The sequence below is a fragment of the Choloepus didactylus genome, chromosome 20, assembly GCF_015220235.1.
Source record: "Choloepus didactylus isolate mChoDid1 chromosome 20, mChoDid1.pri, whole genome shotgun sequence".
NCBI classification, from domain to species: Eukaryota; Metazoa; Chordata; class Mammalia; order Pilosa; family Megalonychidae; genus Choloepus; species Choloepus didactylus.
In genome coordinates this window covers 51163500-51190893 of record NC_051326.1, presented here as the reverse complement: position 1 = coordinate 51190893, position 27394 = coordinate 51163500, and the positions used below count along the sequence as shown (strand labels likewise).

Genomic DNA, 27394 nt, shown 5'->3' with positions numbered 1-27394 from the left:
CCAGAGACCAATCAGGTTATACACAAAGGGATCAGCAACTCAGAGTTTGGAGCTAGCCATTACAATTCAGGAATAGATTTGACTGCTTTAAGTCTTACAATCTAGGAACCATTACAATAATCATTCCCTTGTTAGGCTGTGTTCTAAGATTCAATGCTGAGTTTACACATTGTAGTTAGTCCATATTGGTGAGGCATTATAGTGTTGCTTTTGTTTCTGATGTACTTCAGTCAAAATGCTGTCTACAAGATCCATTCACCTCGTTGCTTGTCTCACAGCTTCACTCCTCCTTGCGTGTCTCACAGCTTCATTCCTTCTTGTAGTTGCTCAGTATTCCATTGTATGCATATAACACAGTTCACCATTCTGTTCCTCAGTCAATGTACCCCTAGGCCACCTTCACCCATTGCAAATCTTGAATACTGCCTCCATAAACACCAGTGTGCAAATGTCCATTCATGTCCCTGCTCTCAGATCTTCCAGCTACATACTCCATAATGAGGTTGCAGGACCTTATGGCCCCCACATACTTAGCTTTTTGTGGAACCACCACACTGACCTCCAGAAAGGCTACACCATTCTGCCTCCTCATCAATAGTAGATAGATACATCCCTCTCTCCATGTTTTCTCTAGCACTTTTACAACTACTTATATTTTTTCCTACAATTTTTTGGAGCTATATTCACATACCCTATATTTATCCACAGCGTACAGTCAGTTCACGGTGTCATCATAAAGTTGTACATTTATCACCATAATCAGCACTTGAACATATTGATTACTACAAAAAAAAGTTTTTTTCTTTTGAAAATGGATATCCAGTTCTCCAAACACCATTTATTGAAGAGGCTGCTCTGTCCTGGTTGCTTTGGCTTGACTGCCTTATCAAAGATCAATTGTCCATATATGCGAGGGTCTATGTCTGAACACTCAATTCGATTCCATTGGTCGGTATATCTGTTCTTATGCCAGTACCATGCTGTTTTTTTTTTTGCATTTTTCTGTAATTGAGATTGTTCACATACCATACAATTATTCAAAGATCCAAAGTGAACAGTCAGTTGCCCACGGTACCATCATACAGCCATGCATCCATCACTATAGTTAATTTTTTTCCAATATTTAGAACATTTTCGTTACTCCAGAAAAGAAATAAAGACACACAAATAAAGGAAACTCAAATCCTCCCATATCCCTAACCAACCCCCCCTCCGTTATTGATTCAGAGTATTGTTATAGTACATTTGTTACTGTTGATGAAAGAATGTTAAAATACTACTAACTGCAGTATGTAGTTTACAATAGGTATATATTTTTTTCCTATATGCCCCTCTATTATTAACTTCTAGTTATAGTATCATACATTTGTTCTAGTTCATGAGAGAGATTTCTAATATTTGTACAGGTAATCACAGACACTGTCCACCACAAGATTCACTGTTCTATACATTCCCATCTTTTAAACTCCAGCTTTCTTTCTGGTGACATAGGTGACTCTGAGCTTACCCTTTCCACCACTTTCACACACCATTCAGCACTGTTAGTTATTCTTACAATATGCTACCATCACCTCTATCCATTTCCAAACGTTTAAGTTCACCCTAGTTGAACATTCTGCTCATAATAAGCAACTGCTCCCCATTCTTTAGCCTCGTTATATATCCTGATAACTTACATTTCTTGTTTACGAGTTTACATATTATTATTGATTCATATCAGTGAGACCCTGCAATATTTGTCCTTATGTGTTTGTCTTGTTTCACTCAATATAGTGCCCTCAAAGTTTCTTCATCAACCATTTTTTTTTAAGATGGTCTTGTTCACACACCATACATTCCATCCAAAGTAAACAATTGATGGTTCCTTGTATAGTCATTATTTATGTATTCACCACCATTGCCTCTATCTGTATAAGGACATCTCTTTTCTTCCACAAATGAAGAGGAAGAGTCAAAGAAGGTAGAGAGACAGGAGAAAAAGAAAAAAAGAAAGAGAGGAAAAAACAAAACAAAACATGACAGCTAGGAAGCAACAAAAGGAAAGATAGCATTAAACTAAAGTAGAATAAAGAGTCAGACAGCATCACCAATGCCAAGAGTCCCATGCCCTTCCTCTATGTCCCCCCCCCCCCCAATATGCATTTAGCTTTGGTATATTGCCTATGTTATATTAAAGGAAGCATAATACAATGCTTCTGTTAACTATAGTCTCTAGTTTGCATTGGTTGTATTTTTCCCCCAGTTCTACACCATTTTAACACCTTGCAATGTTGGCATTCGTTTGTTCTACCTCATGTAAAAACATATTTGTACCTTTTATCACAATCTTTGAGCACCCTAGGTTTCACTGAGTTATACCCTCTCAATCTTTATTCCTTCTGGTGTCCCACATGCTCCTAACCTTCCTCTTTCAACCATACTCACATCTTCTTTTATGAATTCAAATGTCTTGTCTTCCGATTCACTGATCCTTTCTTCTGCGTGTTCAAATCTACTGTTGTGTCCCTCCATTGTGTTTTTCATCTCCTCCATTGTGGCCTTCATTCCCATAAGTTCTGCTATTTGTTTTTTCAAGTTTATGAATTCTTCTTTATGGTCAACCAGTGTCTTCTTTGTGTCATTCATCTCTTTTGCCATATCTTCCCTCAGTTCATTGAATTGATTTCACATTAGTTGCCTCAATTCCTGTATCTCGGTTGAACTATTAGTTTGTTCCTTTGGCTGATCCATATTTCCATGTTTCCTAGTATGGCTCTTTATCTTAAGCTGTCTAGGCATCCGATTTTCTTGATTAGTTTATTCTGGAGTTTGTTTTCACTCTTTTATCTAGGGGTTTCTTGTTGGTTAGCATTGTTCTCTAACCTTTGTTGTTCAGTTCAACTTATTCTAGACCTCTAACTTAAGGCTCTGTTTAGTTGATCAGAATTTTTCACTTCTTGTTTTTCTGTTTTTTACCCTGCCTCTATGTAGCCTTTTTGTGTGAGGCTCTCTGCAAATATAGTCAGCCCCAGTCAGGTTTTCCCAGTCTAGAGAGGCCCAGGTCTCATGAGGAGGATATGGAGTTTCCCTGAGAATGAGAGACTCCTGTGAGGCCTCTAGAGTTGGTGCATTTCCTATCCTGTCCAGCAGGTGGCACTTGCCAGCCTGCACCTCCCCCACCAGTGTAAGGAGGTATGGAGCCTTTAGTTCTCCAGGTGACTCTGATCCTGTCGGGTATGTGGCTGACTGAAGCTGGAAACTGAATTCCAGCCCCTGGAGTCTGAGTTCCCAGAAGGAGGGCTACCAGTTTAGCTGGACCTCCCTCCACTCTCCCAATCCTAGGAACTCCAGTTGCCTCTCAGGGGCACTATTCCCATCTCCCCTCTCCTCTTTGAGGCAACTCCAGCCTAATTCCTTGGTCAGCCCGAGTTGCCAATTAAAGACGGGTGGAGACCTTCAGAAGTCAGTCTGGAATTCAAAGAAGTTCTGGGTACTCTGTCTACCCCTAAGACTATCCTAGACCTTCAACTTGGGCTGTCTGATAGAAAATAACCACATATGTTACTTTTAAATTAAAAAAAATAGAAAAGAAAAAAGGAAAAAAAGTGAAGTCCCTTTTAAAAGCCTTTCCCCAGCCTGGATGTGTTGTCAGTGAAGAACAGAGCATTTAAAGATGTACTTTGGGCTCTTGTCTGATAATTACTCTCCAAGAGCTTCAATTCTGCCCCTGCTGGGGGCTATTGAAATGCAAGCAGATAAGGAGTCAGTGAGAAAGGAGATGGGACAAAATGTACGGGGGGGAAAAAAGGCTTTTTTTGAGCCATGGAACGGGTGCCTGCTTTTTTGTGCCCCCCACTTCTCGGAGCCCAGCCCTCCTTTAGCACTCCCAGCTCCAAAAATTATTTAATTAATTTGTTAATTGATTCTGCAGTTGAGGCTGGATTGAGTCCCTCTTCTCGCCCTCAGCAAATTGTTGTTGTTTTTTTTTTCCCTTTCAGGGAGCCAGCAGAAGACAGTCCATGGGGTCTGGGTGGGGAGGGTCACCAAACTGCTGGTTGGGGTAATTTACAAAATTTGCTGCGATCTCAGCTTTTCCTCAGGTTCCAAACTTGTGTCTGATGTGTGACTGGTCACTGGAGACCCCGACTGTTTCATACAGTTCCTGGGTAATTACCAGCTGCCCTAGAGGAGAGACTAAATTCCATGCCTCACCACTCCGCCATCTCGCCCCACCCTCCAGCATGTACATATCTTTTTGGGAACATCATTCAATCCATAACATTACGGGAAAAAAATGAGTTTGCTTAGGAAGAAGGTATAGTTTGAAAAGAAGATAATCCAGAATAGAACTTTGGGGAGCAAAAGTGTATTGTATGTGAAGAGGTTAAAAAAAAAAAGACTAGGAAAGGCTGAGACTTAGGAATCATTGGAGACTGGGTGTCACAGAAGCCAAGGAAAGAAACAGAGGGGTTAACCATTTCATAGGAGTCTGGGAGCTTGAGTAGTATGAAGGCTGGAAGTAGATTCATAGGTTTGGCAATTAGGTTGACACTGATACCAGAGTGAGGGCAGTCAGTGGAATGCCTTAGAATGGAAGACGTATTAGAAGGTGAGGAATTTGCTGGAGTTGCAGAAGGAAATTTCATGTCTCTTCCATTACTAAGTTTGGCTGTGAATGGGAAAATACGAAGGTAAGCAGTAGCTGGAGAGAGAAAATGAGTCAAGGTAAGATTTTTGCAAGGATATGAGGAGATGTGAGCTTTTATTATTGTTTTTATTTTTTTGAGGTGAAGGAGCCAAAGAAGATGGAGAAGTTAAAAAAGAGAGAGAGAGGGGGAAATACTTACATATATTATAGATCCACTGCACCATGTAATTAGAACAAGGGGCACCTTGTTTCTTTTCTAGAGCACAGAGGGCGATGGGAAAGGCTCTTCTCTGAGGCAGGAGGGGCAGTTTGAGATGCTCTATGAAGGGTCTAGGAAGCCAGGGATAGCTTCTGTTTCCTTGGTAAAGTGTGAGGTGACTTCTTTTGCTGAAATTTAGGGGCATAGAGTTGTACTAGGAGCTTGAGAAGAAGTCACATGAAATATCTGTAACAGGAAACACAAAATGGATTGAATGAGGACCTGATGGAAATCCCTCAGCAATGTTGAAGGGCCAGCATTTGAACTCCCATGAGTATGTGAAAGAATGAATGAATAAATGATTATGTGTGTTAAAGGCTTTTGGCCCTCAGAAGCATAACGGTATTAACCACAGTGGTAAGTGTGTAAATCAGAAGCTTTGATTTCCTTTAATGCACTCCAGACCTTTGGTTGTGTTTTGTTGGTGTGAGAGATTGAACTGAGAAAGGTATATAACTAGCATAGAATGAAGAGGTTGGGACCTTTTCTTTCTTTCCTTTCTTTCTTTTTTCTTTTATATGAGGAACAATCTGTTAGAACTTTATGCTTTAAGTCATCTCTTTAGCTTGATGTTTTACCTTACTGGTTTGTCATCCTGGTGATTTGTGGCAGCCCTTGGTAAAGAGGTTGTTTCTTGAGGACAAGGTTAAACTGTTCTTGTTCTATGTAGCTACAGTTTAAAGCAAAAGTTCTTCTTTTCATGCCCCACTTTCTCGTGTAAGCATTAAACTTGCCTAGAGCATGGCTCTTCATGGGAAAAATATGTTAAAGAACTGTAACTGAGGTTTCATATGCTGTTGTCTAAGGTAACCATTTACTTGCTTAATCTAATAAGCAAATGAATACAGTTTTTGAATTCCTGAAGGGAATTTTGCACACTCAGTTATTACTTGTAAGTGCTAAGATTTATGCTTCCTATAAGAGTACAACTTGTTATGTTTCTGATTATTCTTCCCTGCAATTATCTTGACCGCTCAGCCTTTCCAGTTGCCTCTTGCTGGGTCGGTTCGCTGTATGGTGATTGGCACCCTAAAAAGAGGCTCTATGAAAAAAATGTCATTGCCTTTCATTTTGAGAACTGGGGAAAATCACTTGGAAATATAATAAAGTGACCTATGGTCTAACTTCAACAAAATATATTATTTGTATTGTAAGACCCTGCTTTACTGTAATAAAAAGAAAAGTTGAGGTTGGGAGCCTGGGTTCCTTTTCCTTTTAGTTGTTTTGTGACAATAGCTAAGTCACTTAGCTACTCTGGTTTTTAGTTTATCTGTTAACTGGGAATAGTAATATTCATTCTGTCATCCTGTCTACTTCAGTGAATTATGAGAATGAACCAAGATAAAAGATGTGGAAATATTTTGTGTTCTATTCTTTAAAAAATCTGATATTCTCATTATAATAGGGCCATTGGAATCTGTGAAACCATCATTGTGTCTAGACTTAAAAAGGTCATTTTATCATTCACTTAATCAAAGAAGCAGAATTATATACATAGATATAGATCTAGTACACAAATGACCAGATTAAATTGTGTTTTTTATTTTACCCTGGAAAGATCTGCAGTTAAACTTCTGTGTCATTTTGCTGTAATTTTAAAGATGCATTTTAGATTTTTTTTTTTTACAAGAATGATTTCTCTCTTACATTTAAAAAAAAGCCTTTTCTTCTTGTGTGAGACAGAATAAGATAGTTCCAAATTTGTTGTGCTTTTCTAAACCCCCGGCAACTTGACTATCTGAGACAGATGATGTGTTTAGACTTTTTTTTTTTTGCACGCTCCCCATTATTCCTCCCCAGGTGTGCAATTCTTGGCTCTATAAATTGCTTTAGAATGAAGTAAATTGCATGTTGGTTCATTATCATCACCCAAATAACTTCTTCATCTCTGAATTGCCCTTCTTTTTACAGTATAATAACCACAAATACAATAGACTTATTTTTGGTTTTCTTCTATTTTAAACTGATGGTATTTAATCCTGCCTTCTGTATAAAGTTGAGCGACTGGTGCAGGGTACATTTAGATAATGTTAATTTGTTGTAGTAATGGTCTGTGCCAGGATATATTTTTTAATTAGAGAAGTTGTGTGTCTACAGAATAATTATGCATAAAATACAGGATTCCCATATACAACCCTATTTTTAACACCTTGCAATGGTACACTTGTTACAATTGATGAAAGTACATTTTTCTAATTGTACTATTAACTGTATTCCATGGTTTAGCTTAGGGTTCACTGTTTATATTGTGCAGTTTCATGGATTTTTTTTTGTTATTTATTTTTTTAAGAGAAGTTGTAGGTTTACAGAACAATAATGAATAAAATACAGTATTACCATATATCACCCCACCACAAACACCTTTCACTGGTGTGGAACATTTGTTACAATTTATGATAGCACATTTTTATAATTGTACTATTAATTAAAGTCCATGGTTTAACATAGGGTTTGTTGTGTAGTATGGTTCCATGGGTTTTTAAAGAATTTTTATTCTGTAACCATATATACAATGTAACATTTCCCCTTTTAATCATATTCAGATTGTATTTCATTGCTGACAATTATGTTCATAATGTTGTGCCACCATCACCACCATGCATTACTGAAACATTTCCATCATCCCAAATAGGAGCCTTGTACATTTTAAGCCTTAACTGCCCATTGCCTATCCCCATCCTGCCCCCGGTAACCTATATTTTAGATGCTGACTCTGAGTTTGCATATTCTAATTGTTCCAAAACAGTGAGATCATATGATATTTGTCCTTTTCTGAATGGTTTATTTCACTCAACATGATGTCTTTAGGGTTCATCTATGTTGTTGCATATATCAGGACTTCATTCCCTTTTATGGCTGAAAATATTCCTTTGTGTGTCTATACCACATTTTGTTCATTCATTGGTTGATAGATGCTTGATTGTTTCCATTTTTTGACAATTGTGAATAATGCTACTGTAAACATTGTTGTGCAAATATCTGTTCAAGAGCCTGTTCTGAGATCTTTTGGGTATATCCCTAGTAGTGGGATTGCCAGGTTATATGGTTGTTCTATACTTAACTTTCTGAGAAACCACCAGACTGTCTTCCACAGGGGTTGCACCATTTTACATTGCCACCAGGAATAAATGAGTCTTCATATTTCTACACATCCTCTCCAACTCTTGTTATTTTTCATTTTTTTAATAATAGCCATTCAACTGGGTATGAAATAGTATCTCTTTGTGGTTTTGATTTGCATTTTCCTAATGGCTAATGATATTGAGCATCTTTTCATGTGCTTTTTTGGCCATTTGCATTTCTTTTTTGGAGAAATGCCTATTCAAGTCTTTTGCCCATTTTCTGCTTGGGTTGTTTATCTTTTTTGTTGTCAAGTGTGTAGGATTTCTTTATACATTCTACATCTTAAACCCATATCAAAAATGTGGTTTCCAAATATTTTCTCCCATTGTGTAGGTTGTTGTTTCATTATCATGTTAAAGTCCTTTGATGCATAAAAGTTTTTAATTTTGATGAGGTCCCATCTATTTTTTTTCTTTTTTGGCTTGTGCTTTGGGTGTAAAATCTAAGAAAGCATTGCATAATACAAGGTCTTAAAGATACTTCCCTATATTTTCTTCTAGGAGTTTTATAGTTATTGTTCTTATATTAAGGTCTTTGATCCATTTTGAGTTTACTTTTGTATATGGTGTGAGGTAGGGGGCCACCTTCATTCTTTTGCAAATGGAGGTCCAATTTTCCCAGCACCATTTGTTGAAGAGGCAGTTCTTTCCCCATTGAGTGGACTTGGAACCCTTGTCAAAAATCAGTTGGTCATAGATATGGGGGTGGCGTGGGGTTGATTTCTGAGCTTCGGTTAAATTCATTTTGTTTACTTGTCTGGCCTTCTGCCAGTACCAAACTGTTTTGATCACTGTGACTTTGTAATAAGTTTTAAGATCAGGAAGTGTGAATCCTCCAAATTTCATTCTTCTTTTTCAAGACAACTTTTGCTATTCAGGGCCCCTTACCCTTCCATATAAATTTGATATTGGCTTTTCCATTTCTACAAAGAAGATTGTTGGAATTTTGATTGAGGTGATGTTGAATCTGTAAATCACTTTGGGTAGAATTGATGTATAGTTTAACAGTCCACAAACACAGAAGTCCTTCCATTTACTTGGGTCTTCTTTGATTTCTTTTAGCAATATTGTGTTACTTTTTTTTTTTGCATGTGACTCATTTATATCCTTGGTTAGATTTGATCCTAGATATTTGATTCTTTTAGTTACTGTTATAAATGGAATTTTTTTCATGAAGTTTTCTTCTTATTGTTCATTGCTAGTATATAGAAATCCTGTGATTTTTGTGTGTTCACCTTGTACCCCACTATGTTGATGAATTTATTAGCTCTAGGAACTTTGTTATTATTTTTTCTAAATTTTCTGGACATAGGATCATGTCAGCTGCAATTAGAGAAAGTTTTACTTCTTCCTTTCCAATTTGGATCCTTTTTATTTCTTTTTCTTGCCTGTTTCCTCTGACTAGAACTTCCAGTACAATGTTAAATAATAGTGGTATAGTGGGCATCCTTGTCTTGTTCCTGATATGGAAGGAGAAGCTTTCAGTCTTTTACCATAAAGTAGGATGTTAGCTGTGGGCTTTTCATATTTGCCGTTTATCATGTTGAGGAAGTTTCCTTCTGTTCCTAGTTTTCTAAGTGTTTTTATAAGAAGGGAGTTGGATTTTGTCAAATGCCATTCTGCATCAATTTGGTTGATCATGTGTTATTAATTTTTTTCCTTCATTCTGTTAATGTGGTGTATTACATTAGTTGATTTTCTTATGTTGACCTATCTTTGCATACGTAGGAGAAATCCCACTTGATAATGGTGTATACTTCTTTTAATGTGCTGTTGGATCCAGATTGCTAGTATTTTGTTGAGGATTTTGGCATCTATATTCATAAGGGTTATTGGTCTGTAATTTTCTTTTCTTGTTATGTCTTTATCTGGCTTTGTTATGAGTGTGATGTTGGCCTTGTAAACTGAATTAGGGCAGTTTCCCTCCTCTTCAATATTTTGAAGAGTTTGACAAGTTTTAGTGTTAATTCTTCTTGAAATGTTTGGTAAACTTCTCCTGGGAAGCCATCTGGTCCTGGGCTTTTCTTTGTTGGGAGGTTTTTGATTACTGATTCAATCTCTTTAGTAGTTATTGGTTTGTTGTGATCTTTCAATTTCTTCTTGTGTCAGTGTAGATGGTTTGTGTGTTTCTAGGAATTTGTCCATTTCATCTGATTATCTAATTTGTTGATGTACAGTTGTTCATAGTATTCTCTTCTAGTTCTTTTTAATTCAGTGGGGTTGGTAGTGATGTCCCACTTTTAATTTCTGGCTTAAGTCATTTGTGTCCCATCTCTCTCTTTCTCTCTGCCACTGTAGCTGAAAGTTTGTTAATTTTATTGATTTTTTCAAGAAGCCAACTTCTGGTTTTGTTGTTTCTTTCTTTCTTTCTTTTTTTTTTAATTCTTTCATTTTCCTCCGTGTTAATCTTTGTTATTTCCTTCCTTCTGCTTGCTATGGATTTAGTTTGCTCTTCTTTATCTAGTTCTTCAAGTTCTGAGTTTAAGTCTCTGATTGAAATCTTTCTTCTTTTTAAATGTAAGCATTTAAAGTTATAAATTTCCCTTTCAGCACTGTCTTTGCCTCATCCCATGTTTTTGGTATGTTGTATTTTCACTTTCACTCACCTCATGTTATTTCCTAATTTGCCTAGTGATTCTGTTTGTCCCATTGGTTGTTTAGGAGTACTTTGTTTGATTTCCACATATATGTGAATTTTCCATTTCTCTCTCTGTTATTGATTTCCAGCTTCATTTCATTATGGTTGGAGAAGATACATTGTATGATTTTAATATTTTTGAATTTATTGAGACTTGTTTTGTGATCTAATGTATGGTCTAGCCTGCAGAATGATCCTTGTAGAGAGAGCAGTTTGCTGATATTTGCTGTAATTTATCAGTCTCTTCTGTCCTGTTCTTCTCTGGTTTACTGTACAGTGTTTACTGGAGTCCTGAGTTTTGAAATATTTGATTCAGACAGTTCTTGTCTGTTTAATATTTTTCTAGTGGAAGGCATGACTTCTGCAGCATCCTATTCCATTTTACCACCATCCCTATCCTGTGCCAGTGTTTTGATAGTTGTCTTTTTATCTTCGTTGAGTCTTTGTCTCCTCTCTAAGTTTCTTGAGAGAAGGGACTGATATCCTCACAGCATTTACTATAGTGCAGAGGTTGCATAGTAAATACCTATTTACTGACTTGAAGGATGAAACATCTTATAATATTCTCTCTGAGATAAGTCCACTCCCAGGTCCTATTTTTTTTGGGACTTTTAGGTTTTTCTCATCTAGAGGATGAAATATTCTTCTTTGTGATAGTCTTAGTCTTCTCGTGTGAAGGTAGATGCTGTCCTCTGATTTGAGGTTCAGCCCTCTGAGCAGATGGGGTTTTACCTTTTAGGAATAGTTTGGACTCTTCCTTATTTGGGTCATTTTTCTCTAAGCCTGAGATGTTTAAATTCAATAGAGTTCAGAAGTTCTGTGCACTTACTGATATTGTATACAATGTTATATATATATATGTGTGTACATATTTGGCAGAAGGTCTATAGATTCATAAAAATTTCATCAGCTTCTCAAAGAGAACCAAGATACCAAAAATTGTCAAGCCAAATTTTGCAGAGGAGTGTATAGGAATACTGATGGCCTTAAATGTACCCGAGTTTTTTTCTCCACATTCTGCTAATGTGAATACTACTTTAAATATATATTTACATGATTTTATTAAAATGGATTTTAGTAGTTGATCTTTTTGTGGCTTTGCCCCTTTGGGGGAACTTTGGGGCATATGTAATATGCTTGTGTTTTCTAAGAATAACACATAAAATTGTTTTCTCTAAGCTTTTGTTTTGTATTGAAGACCCAGGAGATATTGTTATTTTGCTCCAATGTGGAAACCAAGTCATAATTAGACAGACTAAATGATCAGGACAAATGTTAAACTATTTCTTTTACTCTTATTTTAAAGGAATGAATCAAGAAATAAGGAAAAATACATAGGAATTAGACGTGATAGGATAGGAAGTTGAGTGTGTTTCTAGCTCCATAATGGGAAGAATGGACGTGGACAGAGTGGGCTTATTTGGTGAACTGCATGAGGCAGTGTGTTAGTTTTCTATTGCTGCTATAAGAAATTACCACAAACTTAGTGGCTTAAAATAGCACAAATTTATTGACATATTACAGTTCTGTAGGTCAGAAGCACAATAAGGATGTGAGGAGGCTAAAATTAAGTCATCAATAGGGGTTTGTTCCTTCTTGGAGACTCTAGGGGAGAATTTTTTTCCTTGTGTTTTCCATCTTCTGGAGGCTGTCTGCATTCTTTGGCTCATGGTCTCCTTCCTCCATCTTCTAAACCACTAGTGGCTGGCCAAGTTCTTCCCATGCTCCCATCTCTCTGGTCCTGTCTTTTGTAGTCACATGGCTCTCTGACCACAGCCAGGAAAGGATTCTCCAATTTTAAGGACCCATGTATTAGGGATAATCTCCACATCGCAAGGTCCTTAATTTAATCACATCTGCAAATCCTCCCTTTGCTATGTAAGATAACATACTCACAGTTTTGGGAATTAGGGTGTGGACCTTTTTCTTGGGTGGAAGGAGAGAGAATTGTTTTGCCTGTTACAGGCAGCAATACATGAGTTAGAGGGATTTGATCCAGGCACTGTTAATGGTTTTACTGAAAGAGCACTGGATTGAATTAATATGCCTGAAGTACTAGTCCCAGCTCCAATATTAATGAGCTGTGTAGTCTCTTCCTTTCTAGGCCTCAGGCTCTTAATTTTGTCTTTTAATTATTGAACATATTAAGAATGTTATTTTAAGTTATAATTTGGTTCACTGTCCAGATTTTTCCTTCAGGAAATCTAGCAGCTGCTGGGATTGTTGGTGGCTCTTAGCTCTCAGCGGGGCCCTGCTCCAGGAATTGACCTCAGCTGAACAAAGCCACTTTACCCTTGGTCACACCCCTTCCCCAGGGACAGCCTGCATTCAGTGACTGAACCAGGGGAGGAGAAGTGGTCATAATTCCTGGCCATCTTGTCTCAACTTTCAAGGGCCATCTGAGCTCTGGTGCGCTGCAGAGAATTGGCTGAGACCTCTGTTGTTGCAACTGCATTGCAGTTCAACTTTCTCCTTTCCACTGACTCCTCACAAGATACAGTTCCCAAGAGCACCCTCCAGAACATCTCCCACATGCAAATCTTAGTGTTTTAGAGGTTGTTTCATAGGGAAACTGATGATCTGAATGCTCTGCAGGTCTTTTTCTATTTTTAGTTGTTTCTCTTGGTTTTTGATCATATGTTCTTGTCTTTTTATATGATTGGTTGTTTTTATTGAATGTTAAACATTGTGTGTGAAAAATTGCAGAAACTTTGAATAGTCTCTTCCTCCAGAGGATTTACTTTTAGTCTTGGCAGGCTGCCAGCTACAGTAGGAGCAATAGTATGCCCAGATAACCTTAAATGCAATGAAACTTGAGATAGTTTGTAGCTGAGCTTTAGTCTGTGAGGGCTGATCTAATTCTAGTTCACCTTTACTCCTAGGCTGTAACACTTCAGGGTCCCAGCCCAAAGCCTCAGAGCTTTACTGGACCCCTTCTCTTCGTTGGGCCCTGCACAGAGGTTTTATACCCTCATCCTCATAACTTTGTCAAAACTTTTCCTCGGAATCAGCTTCTTAGCCATATTTTCTGAATTGACAAAAACCCCTAGGTGAAAAGGGGGCTAGATGTTACACTCCTCTAGGTTTCTCTCTTTTGCCACATCTTGGTACTTCATCATTGCCAGAGTACCTTCAAGCAGAAGTTAGAGTATTTTGCTTAGTTTTTCTGGTTGTTCTCTGCAGGCCAGTTGGTTTTATTTTTTTTTTATTTTTTTATTTTTTTGAAATTTTTTTTTTATTGAGATATATTCACATACCACGCAGTCGTACAAAACAAATCGTACTTGCGATTGTTTACAGTACCATTACATAGTTGTACATTCATCACCTAAATCAATCCCTGACACCTTCATTAGCACACACACAAAAATAACAAGAATAATAATTAGAGTGAAAAAGAGCAATTGAAGTAAAAAAGAACACTGGGTACCTTTGTCTGTTTGTTTCCTTCCCCTATTTTTCTACTCATCCATCCATAAACTAGACAAAGTGGAGTGTGGTCCTTATGGCTTTCCCAATCCCATTGACACCCCTCATAAGCTACATTTTTATACAACTGTCTTCGAGATTCATGGGTTCTGGGTTGTAGTTTGATAGTTTCAGGTATCCACCACCAGCTACCCCAATTCTTTAGAACCTAAAAAGGGTTGTCTGAAGTGTGCGTAAGAGTGCCCACCAGAGTGACCTCTCGGCTCCTTTTGGAATCTCTCTGCCACTGAAGCTTATTTCATTTCCTTTCATATCCCCCTTTTGGTCAAGAAGATGTTCTCCGTCCCACGATGCCAGGTCTACATTCCTCCCCGGGAGTCATATTCCACGTTGCCAGGGAGATTCACTCCCCTGGGTGTCTGATCCCACATAGGGGGGAGGGCAGTGATTTCACCTTTCAAGTTGGCTTAGCCAGAGAGAGAGGGCCACATCTGAGCAACAAAGAGGCATTCAGGACGAGACTCTTAGGCACAAATATAGGGAGGCCTAGCCTCTCCTTTGCAGCAACCGTCTTCCCAAGGGTAAAACTTATGGTAGAGGGCTCAACCCATCAAACCACCAGTCCCCTATGTCTGTGGTCATGTTAGCAACCATGGAGGTGGGGTAGGCGAATACCCCTGCATTCTCCACAGGCTCCTCAAGGGGGCACTACATCATTTTTTTTTCCTTGTTTTTCTTTCTTTCTTTTTTTTTTTTTTAACTTTCCCTTCTTTTTTAAATCAACTGTATGAAAAAAAAAGTTAAAAAGAAAACAAACATACAATAAAAGAACATTTCAAAGAGACCGTAACAAGGGAGTAAGAAAAAGACAACTAACCTAAGATAACTGCTTAACTTCCAACATGTTCCTACTTTACCCCAAGAAAGTTACATAATATAGCAACCTTTCTGTGAACTTGTTCCTACTATATCCATCAGAAATTAACAGACCATAGTCATTTCTGGGCATCCCCAGAACGTTAAATAAGTTATCTGTTCTTCTTGGAATATTGTTCCCCCTTCCTTAATTGCTCTCTACTGCTAGTTCCCCTACATTCTACATTATAAACCATTTGTTTTACATTTTTCAAAGTTCACATTAGTGGTAGCATATAATATTTCTCTTTTTGTGCCTGGCTTATTTCACTCAGCATTATGTCTTCAAGGTTCATCCATGTTGTCATATGTTTCACGAGATCGTTCCTTCTTACTGCCGCGTAGTATTCCATCGTGTGTATATACCACATTTTATTTATCCACTCATCTGTTGAAGGACATTTGGGTTGTTTCCATCTCTTGGCAATTGTGAATAATGCTGCTATGAACACTGGCGTGCAGATATCTGTTCGTGTCACTGCTTTCCGATCTTCCGGGTATATACCAAGAAGTGCAATCGCTGGATCGAATGGTAACTCTATATCTAGTTTTCTAAGGAACTGCCAGACTGACTTCCAGAGTGGCTGAACCATTATACAGTCCCACCAACAATGAATAAGAGTTCCAATTTCTCCACATCCCCTCCAGCATTTGTAGTTTCCTGTTTGTTTAATGGCAGCCATTCTAACCGGTGTTAGATGGTATCTCATTGTGGTCTTAATTTGCATCTCTCTAATAGCTAGTGAAGCTGAACATTTTTTCATGTGTTTCTTGGCCATTTGTATTTCCTCTTCAGAGAACTGTCTTTTCAAATCTTTTGCCCATTTTATAATTGGGCTGTCTGTACTATAGTCATTGAGTTGTAGGATTTCTTTGTATATGCAAGAAATCAGTCTTTTATCAGATACATGGTTTCCAAAAATTTTTTCCCATTGAGTTGGCTGCCTCTTTACCTTTTTGAGAAATTCCTTTGAGGTGCAGAAACTTCTAAGCTTGAGGAGTTCCCATTTATCTATTTTCTCTTTTGTTGCTTGTGCTTTGGGTGTAAAGTCTAGGAAGTGGCCGCCTAATACAAGGTCTTGAAGATGTTTTCCTACATTATCTTCTAGGAGTTTTATGGTACTTTCTTTTATATTGAGATCTTTGGTCCATTTTGAGTTAATTTTTGTGTAGGGTGTGAGGTAGGGGTCCTCTTTCATTCTTTTGGATATGGATATCCAACTCTCCAAGCCCCATTTGTTGAAAAGACCATTATGACTCAGTTCAGTGACTTTGGGGGCCTTATCAAAGGTCAGTCGGCCATAGATCTGAGGGTCTATCTCTGAATTCTCAATTCGATTCCATTGATCTATATGTCTATCTTTGTGCCAGTACCATGCTGTTTTGGCAACTGTGGCTTTATAATAAGCTTCAAAGTCAGGGAGTGTAAGTCCTCCCACTTCGTTTTTCTTTTTTAGAGTGTCTTTAGCAATTCGAGGCATCTTCCCTTTCCAAATAAATTTGATAACTAGCTTTTCCAAGTCTGCAAAGTAGGTTGTTGGAATTTTGATTGGGATTGCATTGAATCTGTAGATGAGTTTGGGTAGAATTGACATCTTAATGACATTTAGTCTTCCTATCCATGAACATGGAATATTTTTCCATCTTTTAAGGTCCCCTTCTATTTCTTTTAGTAGAGTTATGTAGTTTTCTTTGTATAGGTCTTTTACATCTTTGGTTAAGTTTATTCCTAGGCACTTGATTTTTTTAGTTGCTATTGAAAATGGTATCTTTTTCTTGAGTGTCTCTTCAGTTTGTTCATTTCTAGCATATAGAAACATTACTGACTTATGTGCATTAATCTTGTATCCCGCTACTTTGCTAAATTTGTTTATTAGCTCTAGTAGCTGTATCGTCGATTTCTCAGGGTTTTCTAGATATAAGATCATATCGTCTGCAAACAATGACAGTTTTACTTCTTCTTTTCCAATTTGGATGCCTTTTATTTCTTTGTCTTGCCGGATTGCCCTGGCTAGCACTTCCAGCACAATGTTGAATAGCAGTGGTGATAGCGGGCATCCTTGTGTTGTTCCTGATCTTAGAGGGAAGGCTTTCAGTCTCTCACCATTGAGTACTATGCTGGCTGTGGGTTTTTCATATATGCTCTTTATCATGTTGAGGAATTTTCCTTCAATTCCTACCTTTTGAAGTGTTTTTATCAAAAACGGATGTTGGATTTTGTCAAATGCTTTTTCAGCATCTATTGAGATGATCAATTGATTTTTCCCTTTCGAGTTTTTAATGTGTTGTAATAGATTGATTGTTTTTCTTATGTTGAACCATCCTTGCATGCCTGGAATGAACCCCACTTGGTCATGGTGTATGATTTTTTTAATGTGTCTTTGGATTCGATTTGCAAGTATTTTGTTGAGGATTTTTGCATCTATATTCATTAGGGAGATTGGCCAGTAGTTTTCCTTTTTTGTAGCATCTTTGCCTGGTTTTGGTATTAGATTGATGTTAGCTTCATAAAATGAGTTAGGTAGTGTTCCATTTTCTTCAATGTTTTGAAAGAGTTTGAGTAAGATTGGTGTCAGTTCTTTCTGGAAAGTTTGGTAGAATTCCCCTGTGAAGCCATCTGGCCCTGGGCATTTATTTGTGGGAAGATTTTTGATGACTGATTGGATCTCTTTGCTTGTGATGGGTTGGTTGAGGTCTTCTATTTCTTCTCTGGTCAGTCTAGGTTGTTCATATGTTTCCAGGAAATTGTCCATTTCTTCTACATTGTCCAGTTTGTTGCCATACAGTTGTTCATAATATCCTCTTATAATTTTTTTAATTTCTTCAGGATCTGCAGTTATGTCACCTTTTTCATTCATTATTTTGTTTATATGGGTCTTCTCTCTTTTTGATTTTGTCTGTCTAGCTAGGGGCTTGTCAATCTTGTTGATCTTCTCAAAGAGCCAACTTTTGGTGATAATTATCCTCTCTATTGTTTTTTTGTTCTCTATGTCATTTATTTCTGCTTTAATCCTTGTTATTTCTTTTCTTGTACTTGGTTTAGGATTGGTTTGCTGTTCATTTTCTAGCTTCTTCAGTTGATCCATTAGTTCTTTGATTTTGGTTCTTTCTTCCTTTTTAATATATGCGTTTAGTGCTATAAATTTCCCCCTTAGCACTGCTTTTGCTGCATCCCATAGGTTTTGGTATGTTGTGTTCTCATTTTCATTCGTCTCTATATATTTAGCAATTTCTCTTGCTATTTCTTCTTTAACCCACTGATTGTTTAGGAGTGTGTTGTTTAACCTCCAGGTATTTGTGAATTTTCTAAGTCTCTGATGGTTATTGACTTCTAATTGTATTCCATTGTGGTCAGAGAATGTGCTTTGAATAATTTCAATCTTTTTAAATTTATTGAGGCTTGTTTTATGTCCCACCATATGATCTATTCTGGAGAAAGTTCCGTGAGCACTAGAAAAGTATGTGTATCCTGGTGATTTGGGATGTAATGTCCTGTATATGTCTGTTAAATCTAATTCATTTATCAGATTGTTTAGGTTTTCAATTTCCTTATTGGTCTTCTGTCTGGTTGATCTATCTATAGGAGAGAGTGATGTGTTGAAGTCTCCCACAATTATTGTGGAAACATCAATTGCTTCCTTTAGTTTTGTCAGTGTTTCTCTCATGTATTTTGTGGCACCTTGATTGGGTGCATAGACATTTACGATTGTTATTTCTTCTTGCTGAATTGCCCCTTTTATTAGTATGTAGTGGCCTTCTTTGTCTCTCAAAACATCCCTGCATTTGAAGTGTATTTTATCTGAGATTAATATTGCTGCACCTGCTTTCTTTTGGCTGTAGCTTGCATGAAATATTTTTTTCCATCCTTTCACTTTCGGTTTCTTTGTGTCCCTGTGTCTAAGATGAGTCTCTTGTATGCAGCATATTGATGGTTCATTTTTTTTGATCCATTCTGCGAATCTATATCTTTTAATTGGGGAGTTTAATCCATTTACATTCAACGTTATAACCATGAAGGCATTTCTTGAATCGGCCATCTTATCCTTTGGTTTATGTTTGCCATATTTTTCCCCTCTGTCTATTAATATCCTTTATTCTACCCATACCGAACCTCTTTAGTACTGAACCTTTCTCGAAGTCTCTCTGTCCTGTCTTTGTTTCTCTGTCTGTAGGGCTCCCTTTAGTATCTCCAGTAGGGCAGGTCTCTTGTTAGCAAATTCTCTCAGCATTTGTTTGTCTGTGAAAAATTTAAGCTCTCCCTCAAATTTGAAGGAGAGCTTTGCTGGATAATGTATTCTTGGCTGGAAATTTTTCTCACTCAGAATTTTAAATATATCGTGCCACTGCCTTCTTGCCTCCATGGTGGCTGCTGAGTAGTCACTACTTAGTCTTATGCTGTTTCCTTTGTATGTGGTGAATTGCTTTTCTCTTGCTGCTTTCAGAACTTGCTCCTTCTCTTCTGTGTTTGACAGTGTGATCAGTATATGTCTCGGAGTGGGTTTATTTGGATTTATTCTATTTGGAGTTCGCTGAGCATTTATGATTTGTGTATTTATGTTGTTTAGAAGATTTGGGAAGTTTTCCCCAATAATTTCTTTGAATACTCTTCCTAGACCTATACCCTTTTCTTCCCCTTCTGGGACACCAATGAGTCTTATATTTGGACGTTTCATATTATCTATCATATCCCTGAGGTCCATTTCGATTTTTTCAATTTTTTTCCCCATTCTTTCTTTTATGCTTTCATTTTCCATTCTGTCATCTTCCAGGTCACTGATTCGTTGTTCAACTTCCTCTAGTCTTGTACTATGAGTGTCCAGAATCTTTTTAATTTGGTCAACAGTTTCCTTAATTTCCATAAGATCATCCATTTTTTTATTTAGTCTTGCAATGTCTTCTTTATGCTCTTCTAGAGTCTTCTTGATTTCCTTCATATCCCGTACTATGGTCTCATTGTTCATCTTTAGTTCTTTGAGTAGCTGCTCTAGGTGCTGTGTCTCTTCTGGTCTTTTGATTTGGGTGCTTGGGCTTGGGTTATCCATATCGTCTGGTTTTTTCATATGCTTTATAATTTTCTGTTGTTTTTGGCCTCGTGGCATTTGCTGAACTTGATAGGGTTCTTTTAGGGTTTGTAGACCTATTGAAGTCCTTATCTCTAATTTATCAGATCTACAGCTTCGTGGAGTACACTTTCTCTAACTAACCAGCAGGTGGCGTCCACGAGCCACCTGTTCTCCACAAGCCAGTTCTCCCCTGCTTAGCCTTTTTTTTGAGTGGGGGAGTGAGTCTTGTGGGGCCCAATTGGTGTACCAAGCTTGCGTGTGTAGTTGGTGTTGCCTGCCCTGTATGTGGGGCGTGTTTCTGGGCAGTCGGGGAGGGGGGGGTGGTGCTAACAATCAAATCTCCCTGGTGATCCTAGAGTTTTAAAGCTGCTGCAATAGTCTAATCCTTCAGTTCAGTCCTGCCACAGTTTGTCTCTGCCACTGACCCACAAGTCCTTGGTACTGGCGTATGGCTCCTGAGACTTGCAAGTGGGCCCCTCTTCCAGGTTGTGCACCCCGGGTCCTCTGTTGAGGGATGACTGTGCTATGTCACAGGTGAGTGCCGTCCCCCCAGCGCAGTTCTGGGCTGCTTGGCTGTGTAGGGAGGCTCCCAGTCTGCTCAAATGATGGCTGAATGGGGCTTTGTTAATTCACACTGCTCCACCTTCCCAACTCTGGGAGAATCAGCTGAGGTTGCAGGGAAGGCTAATGTCCATGCCCAGTTTTGTGGTGTGTGCCTGTTATTTGAAGCACTTCTGTCACACTGGGTTGTCTGGGGCAGCTCTGGGCTATGGGGCTGGCGATGGGCAGGAGTGTTTCCTGTCCACCAGGATGGTGGCTGTGAGCGGACACCCCCCTTTTCTTGGGAAGTTGTGGTGTTTAGTGAATTTTCTCAGCCACTGGATTATTGCCTTTTGTCTCAGAGCTCTCTTAGTTCTGCTCTTGACTTGACGTGCCCAAATTGAAAGTCTCTGAAGCTTTCTGTATTGGGCTTCTTAGAGTAATTGTTTTAGAAAAAGAAAAAAGGATTAAAAAAAAAAAAAAAAAATAGGGCCCTCCTCAGAGATCTAATGGGTTATTGAAATGCTAAGAGACAAAGCAACCAGGGCCATTAAGGAAAGGTCCACAGGGCAGAGAGATGGGCTTTTCTTCGGGATTTGCATATGCACCTTAGGGCCTGAGCTCCGCCCTTCCCCTTTCTGTGTTCACCAGAACTCCAAAAATCCTCTGCTTTTATTTTGGAGTTTTTCGTGTTGTTTTTTTTTTTTTTTCTATGCCTGTCTCCTCTCTGCTGGGCTGGCTGCTCTCAGATTCTCTGGTGTCTGGTCTCAGTCTATCTATGGTTGGAGTCTGGATCAGTAGAATGAGTTTCCGATAAGAGCAGCCACTGCAGTTCTCCCTTCTCCTTCCCGGAGCTGACAGCCCCTCCTCCCACGGGACTGAGCCTGGCAGGGAGGGGCGCGGGTCCCCTGGCCGCAAAAACTTACAGATTTTGCTGATCTCAGCAGTTCGACGTTTTCATGAGTGTTGTATGAAGTATGCCCAAAGTGAGATTGCTCTGTGGTGTCCAGTCCACGCAGTTCCTGGCTTTCTACCTACTTTCCTGGAGGAGTAACTAAAACATACAGCTCACCAGTCTGCCATCTTGGAAGGTCCAGTTGGTTTTAAAACACTTACTCTGCTATTGCAGGAAACCATATTCTGCTGTATTGTTGAAACATAATTTGTTGAACTAATCGGTTTCTGTTGAAAACTGTGGTTTCATTTTTAAAAAATAATTTAACCATTGCTGTGTAAATAATTTACATTTTTGTTGTTTAGTTTTTGTGCCCAATTACACTTATTGACATGTACAGTTTTGAAGTGGAATTGTGTCAAAAAGTACAGAAGTTTAAAGCTTTTAATATGTGTCTCTAAATTGCATTCCAGAAAGTTTGTACTATCAGTAGAGGAGGTAAATTGCCTTTTTAATTTTTATGTATTAAATGTAACTTTATAAATGTTTATAGATTCTTTTTTTCCTTCTGCAGGCACGTGCTTTAACACCTCAAACGGCAGAAACAGATGCCATTCGGTTTTTGGTTGGGACACAGTCTCTTAAATATGATAATCAGGTAACTATTTTTGACAAATGTATACATGTTAATTACTGAGCCTATTCTTAGTTTTATAACCATTTTGCTCTTGATTTTTCAAGCAACGTTTGAGAAAAAAAATTAATGCTACACCCACAAAACTTTTATTGGCATTTAAACATATTTTTTAAATTGAAGAATCAAATAATTATCCAACTATATATAATAATTGAGTTCAGTAATTTAAGCTGATTCTTTTTGGCATTACTTTCAGAGTTTTATGTTTTGCTTTTGAAGTTATAGATATTTTAATAGACAATGGTACCTTGGAACTCATCGTAAATTGGTTCTGGGAGGTATGAAGAGTACCAAAAATGACAAGTACCAAACAAAATTTTCCCATAAGAAATAATGTAAATAAATTTAATGCATTCCTAAACCAAAGACAATGCACATTTTTAAGGCGATATGTAAAAAGATATGGTTGTATATCATTAGTTTACATGAGAATTAAACCTAAAAATTAATAACTACTTAGATTAAATCAAATAAAAACTTCACTTTTCCTGTACTGAGAAGAGTCCGTGCCTAATGGGAAGGTGGGAGGAGAGGGGTGAGGAGGAGAGGGTACACGGAGTGCTGCTTGGAAGGAGAGTCCCCTCCAATGGAACATGGGGCACTTGCACTTCAGGTGTTCCTTCTCTTTTCTGCCTTTTTTCAACTTGCACCACAGGCTCTGACACAATTTTTGTTACCTTCACTAAAAACTTACCCAGTGAGGACTCTTCTGTCTTCTTTCCAAGAATTCCTTGAAAATCTGAAATTGTTTGGTTATTCAGTAAATCCACATTTCTGCTCGTCAGAGCTTTGTCCAAATGGTACTTCCCCACAGAGTTTTGAACTTCTGCCCATTTGCACACATTTCTTTTATCAAGAAACTGGGGACATCCTCCCTTATCTCCTCCTCACCTGAAGAAACCTTTTCAGCCACTTCTTGTTGCTGCTCCTTCTGCAGTTCCTGCAGCTCCTCAGTGCTGAGCTCTTTACGATGTTCTTCTACTAATTCCTCACATCAGCAGTATCGACTTCCAGACCAGTGGATTGGCCAAAAGATACAATATCCTGCACAACTGTACCCTCTGCACCTGCAGGCTTAGGGTCAGCCTCAAACCCTTCGAAGTCTCCCTGAGACACAGCTGCTGGCCACACATTCTTCCATGATGAATTCATTGTCCTATAAGAGACTTCATTCCAGGCCTTATCAATAAGGTTAAGGCAGTGCAGGATACTGAGATGCTCCTTCCAGAACTCTGTGAGGGTCAGCTGGGTGTCAGAAGTGATCTCAAAGCACCTTTGGAAAAGTACCTTGGTGTACAGCTTTGTGAAGTTTGAAATGACCTGCTGGTCCATGGGCTGGATGAGAGGAGTGGTGTTGGGGGGCAGAAACCTTACAGTGATGAAGCTGAACTCCTCCAGTAAGTCATCCAAGTCTGGAGGGTGGGCAGGCGTATTATCCAAAAGTAGGAGAGCTTTCAGAGGCAAATCTTTCTCCAGCAAATATTTTTTCTCTTAGGAGCCAAATGCTTCATTTGTCTACTCCGTGAAAAATTGCTGCCTGACCCAAGCTTTGCTGTTTGCCCTCTGTATCACATGGAGTTTGCTTTTTATGACATTACGCTTCTTGAAAACTCATGGGTTTTCACTATGATAGACTGGTAGAGGCATGAGTTTTAAGTCTCCACTTGCATTTCCATACAACAATAGAATGAGTCTGTCCTTTATTGGTTTGTGGTCTGGTAATGCCTTCTTCTCTTTTGTGATGTAGGTTCTACTTGCCCTTGTTTTCCAAAAAAGTATGGTCTCATCACAGTGAAAAACTTGGTGGGGAATAAAACCGTCAGCCTCTACGTAGTCTTGAAATTCACTAATGAATTCAGCAGCAGCCTTTTTATTAGCACTTGCTGCCTTGCCATGCCTCACGGCACTATGGATGCCAGTCCTCTTTTTAAAATTATCAGCTCTGGCTGGTCTTAAAAACTTCGACACTCTCATCACTGGGTCCTGGTTGGTTTTTCAAAAGATCGGCATGCAACACTTTCGCTTTTTCGCGTATCGTGGCGTCTGATACACTGTCGCTAGCTGACTGCTACTCAATTACCCAAATCAGTAACAGCTTTTCAACTTCCTGGAGTGTTTGGGAATGCTGCTTTGTTACTCCTTTTACAACATCAGCCTTTTTTTTTTTTTTTTTTTTTTATCACTTCTTGATTCTTAATGATGGTAGAGACTATTGTTCTAGGCATACCATATTCCCTAGCAAGAGCAGTAATGCGAATACCACTCTCATATTTGCTTATTATTTATTTTTTTTTGGTCAATGGTGGTGCAAAGTAATTTTCTTTTCTGCTCAGCACTATCACTGCTCATTGTTTTAGGACCCATGATGAGGTAAGAAGCACAAAAATACACAAAATGACCACAGAAGCTAAGATAAGAGTGCAAGGGGTTGTGCACAGGGCAAGAGCTACCGCGTGACTAACACATGACCCTTTGTTTCGGCTGGAAAGGGAAGTGAGTCATGAGGCAACCCACACCAACAAGTTCTAGACTGCGTGTTGAGTACCAAACAAATGTGAATACCGGGACAAAATTTTCATGTCAAAACATGTCGAGTACCAAATTCAACGAGTTTCAAAGCAGTTGAGTACCGAGGCACCACTGTATAAGCTGTTGAGGAGCACTGTAGGGTACAAGGGCAGCACACTTCCTTCCACCTGTGCCAGTGGATGTTTCTTTAGTAGTGCATAGCAGTTTTTCTAGCTGAGACTGGAATAGGCCACATATCCCATCTCAACATAAACTTCTAAGGTGTCGCCACCAGATGGCCCGGTGACATACAGGATGCACTCATTTGTTCTGTCCACTGTAGTAGAAAGAATATTGGATACTCCAGAGATCTGAGTTCAGTTCACAGCTTGACACTAATCGTGTGAGTTTGAACAAACTAATTATTTTTTACTAGGTTTCATTTTCCTCATCTCTAAAATGAAGATAAAAATGTCTGCTGTATGTATCTCAAAGAGATGCTTTGGATGTTGTAAAGATGTGCATTATTTTTAACACTAGGAAAATACACATAAGGCCATGTCCTAAGTGGTACAGCTAACATCACAAAGTAGTATAATTATCAAAGAATATTAAGTGCTGAGTAGGGTATAATGAATTTGTCACTCTCATATATTGATGAGGGATTTAAAATGGACTTAGTCATTTTTGCACCTCATTTGGTGATTTATATGTAGAGTTTTATAAATATATGTCCATATTTCTTATCCTGTAGTTCCTATGTCTAAAACACAGAAAAAGCTTTGTACACAAAGAATATTAATTGTATTGGCATTTATAATCATAAAAGATTAGAAGGAATCAAAATACCAAAATGTGTAAATATTAGGTTGAAAAATATGAAAATGCCAGTTTATAATGACAGTTTCGTATGATTTAAGCTAAAATAAAGGGTTAGTTGCTCTCAATGAAATAGTATTCACTCATTACACTCATTAAAACCTATAAACTCTTAATGAACATCACAACTTAAGAATTGTCGGATAAGTTAACACTGCCAGTGAAATGTTAAAATTGTATATATAATATGATCATTATTTTGTACAAAAAAAACCACAAAGTATAAAATCGAATCTCTACATAGAATAAAGACTGGAAAGAAATAGGTCAAAAAGGCTCAAAATTTGAGCAATGATTATCTTCAATGGTAATATTTGCAATACAAAAATATTTTCTTTCTAATTTTCTCTGTTTTCTGAATTTGCATGTGTGTGAGACTTTTACCTGGAAAAAATTTAAGGTGGAACTATTTATTTATTTCAAAAAGCAGTTAACCAATGGCAGTCTCAAAGGGAAGAGAAAAAGGAAATCGTCATAAGACACCGTGCAGTTTAAGGGACATCGCTTAAAGGGCAAAGGGGCAGTGGGGAGGAGGAAAATTCATCCATATAGTCTAAGAGATGATGGGATGATGAAGATCCATGCAAATCTGTTTTCTTTTAAATGCAGTTCAACTGCCTGAAATGATTGCACCATTGCACCCTACCCTTAGGATGGCTGTCAGGTTAGGAAAGAAGCTGGGGGCCAATTGCAGAGTATAATGAGTTTGAAACTCAGGCAGATGACTTCTATAAAATTTTTATAGAATTTATCGTAAGGCAGGCATTAAGGCATTCCACCTTAACAGTGAATTTTGTTCCCTGTACTGTGTCTTTTTCTCATAACTTGCTTTTAAGTTCCACCTTATTTTTGAGGTTATTCCATTGATTTTTCTTGAAAAGCATAGTTTTTTAAACTTTCTGAGAACAAGGAAGAATTTAATTTTTTTAAAATACGGGATGCTTATAAAATTTTTCTAAAAAAAAATTAAGCTAACAGAAACACATGAATTAAAAACAAAATGAAGTAATGTAAGGCATAATAGTAATGAATAAGTTGCATTGTACCTGTTTCTATCAGTCAAAGTTATTTACCATTTGTTGTGATTTTAAGAAAGGGACAGCCCAGAATGACAGTGAGTATTTTAATCCTTTTGGACCAAGAAAGGGTACAATTAATTATTTTAAAGGAGCTTTCCAATTTTTCACTTCCCTCCTGCTTAAATTTAAGATTTCTGATATTACTCAAGTTAGTTTCCCAGTGTCTATTTTTTTAGGGTCAACAATGTGTCTTATTATATATCTTAAATTTATATATTTCAGATATGCTTTTAAACCTTCAGTCAATAGTTGTGCCAGTTTGGATGTATTATGTCCCCCAAAATGACATGTTTTTTGGTACAATCTTGTGGGGGCAGACTTATTAGTGTTGATTAGGTCAGAACCTTTTGATTGAAAGTTTCCATGAAGATGTGACCCACCCAGCTGTAAGTGACACCTTTGATTAGGGTGTGACCTCTTGATTAAATGTTTCCATGGAAATGTGGTCATGCCCATTCAGCAAGAGTCTTTGATGTAATCACTGGAGTCCTATATAAGAACTCAGACAGAAGGAGCTCCCTGCTGGAGCTGAGAGACACATTTTGAAGATGGCCATTGAAAGCTAACACTGACATTTTGGAGAAAGCCATTTTGAAATGCAACCTGGGATCAAGCAGATGCCAGCCACATGCTTCCCAACTAAAAGAGGTTTTCCGGATGCCACTGGCCTTCCTTCGGTGAAGGTATACTTGTGTTGATGCCTTAATTTTGACATTTTCATGGCCTTCAGACTGTAATTTTGA

General features: G+C 38.1%; 1 protein-coding gene across 3 annotated transcripts in view; it reads left to right on the top strand.

Annotated features, from left to right (window-relative positions):
* EIPR1 (EARP complex and GARP complex interacting protein 1) overlaps positions 1-27394 on the top strand; it is a 213798-nt gene that overhangs the window by 16119 nt on the left and 170285 nt on the right. For all 3 annotated transcript variants that reach the window (XM_037812844.1, XM_037812843.1, XM_037812845.1), the window contains exon 2: positions 22063-22146. In XM_037812844.1, the coding sequence (XP_037668772.1) occupies positions 22063-22146 (84 nt within the window). The remainder of the gene's footprint in view (positions 1-22062; positions 22147-27394) is intronic.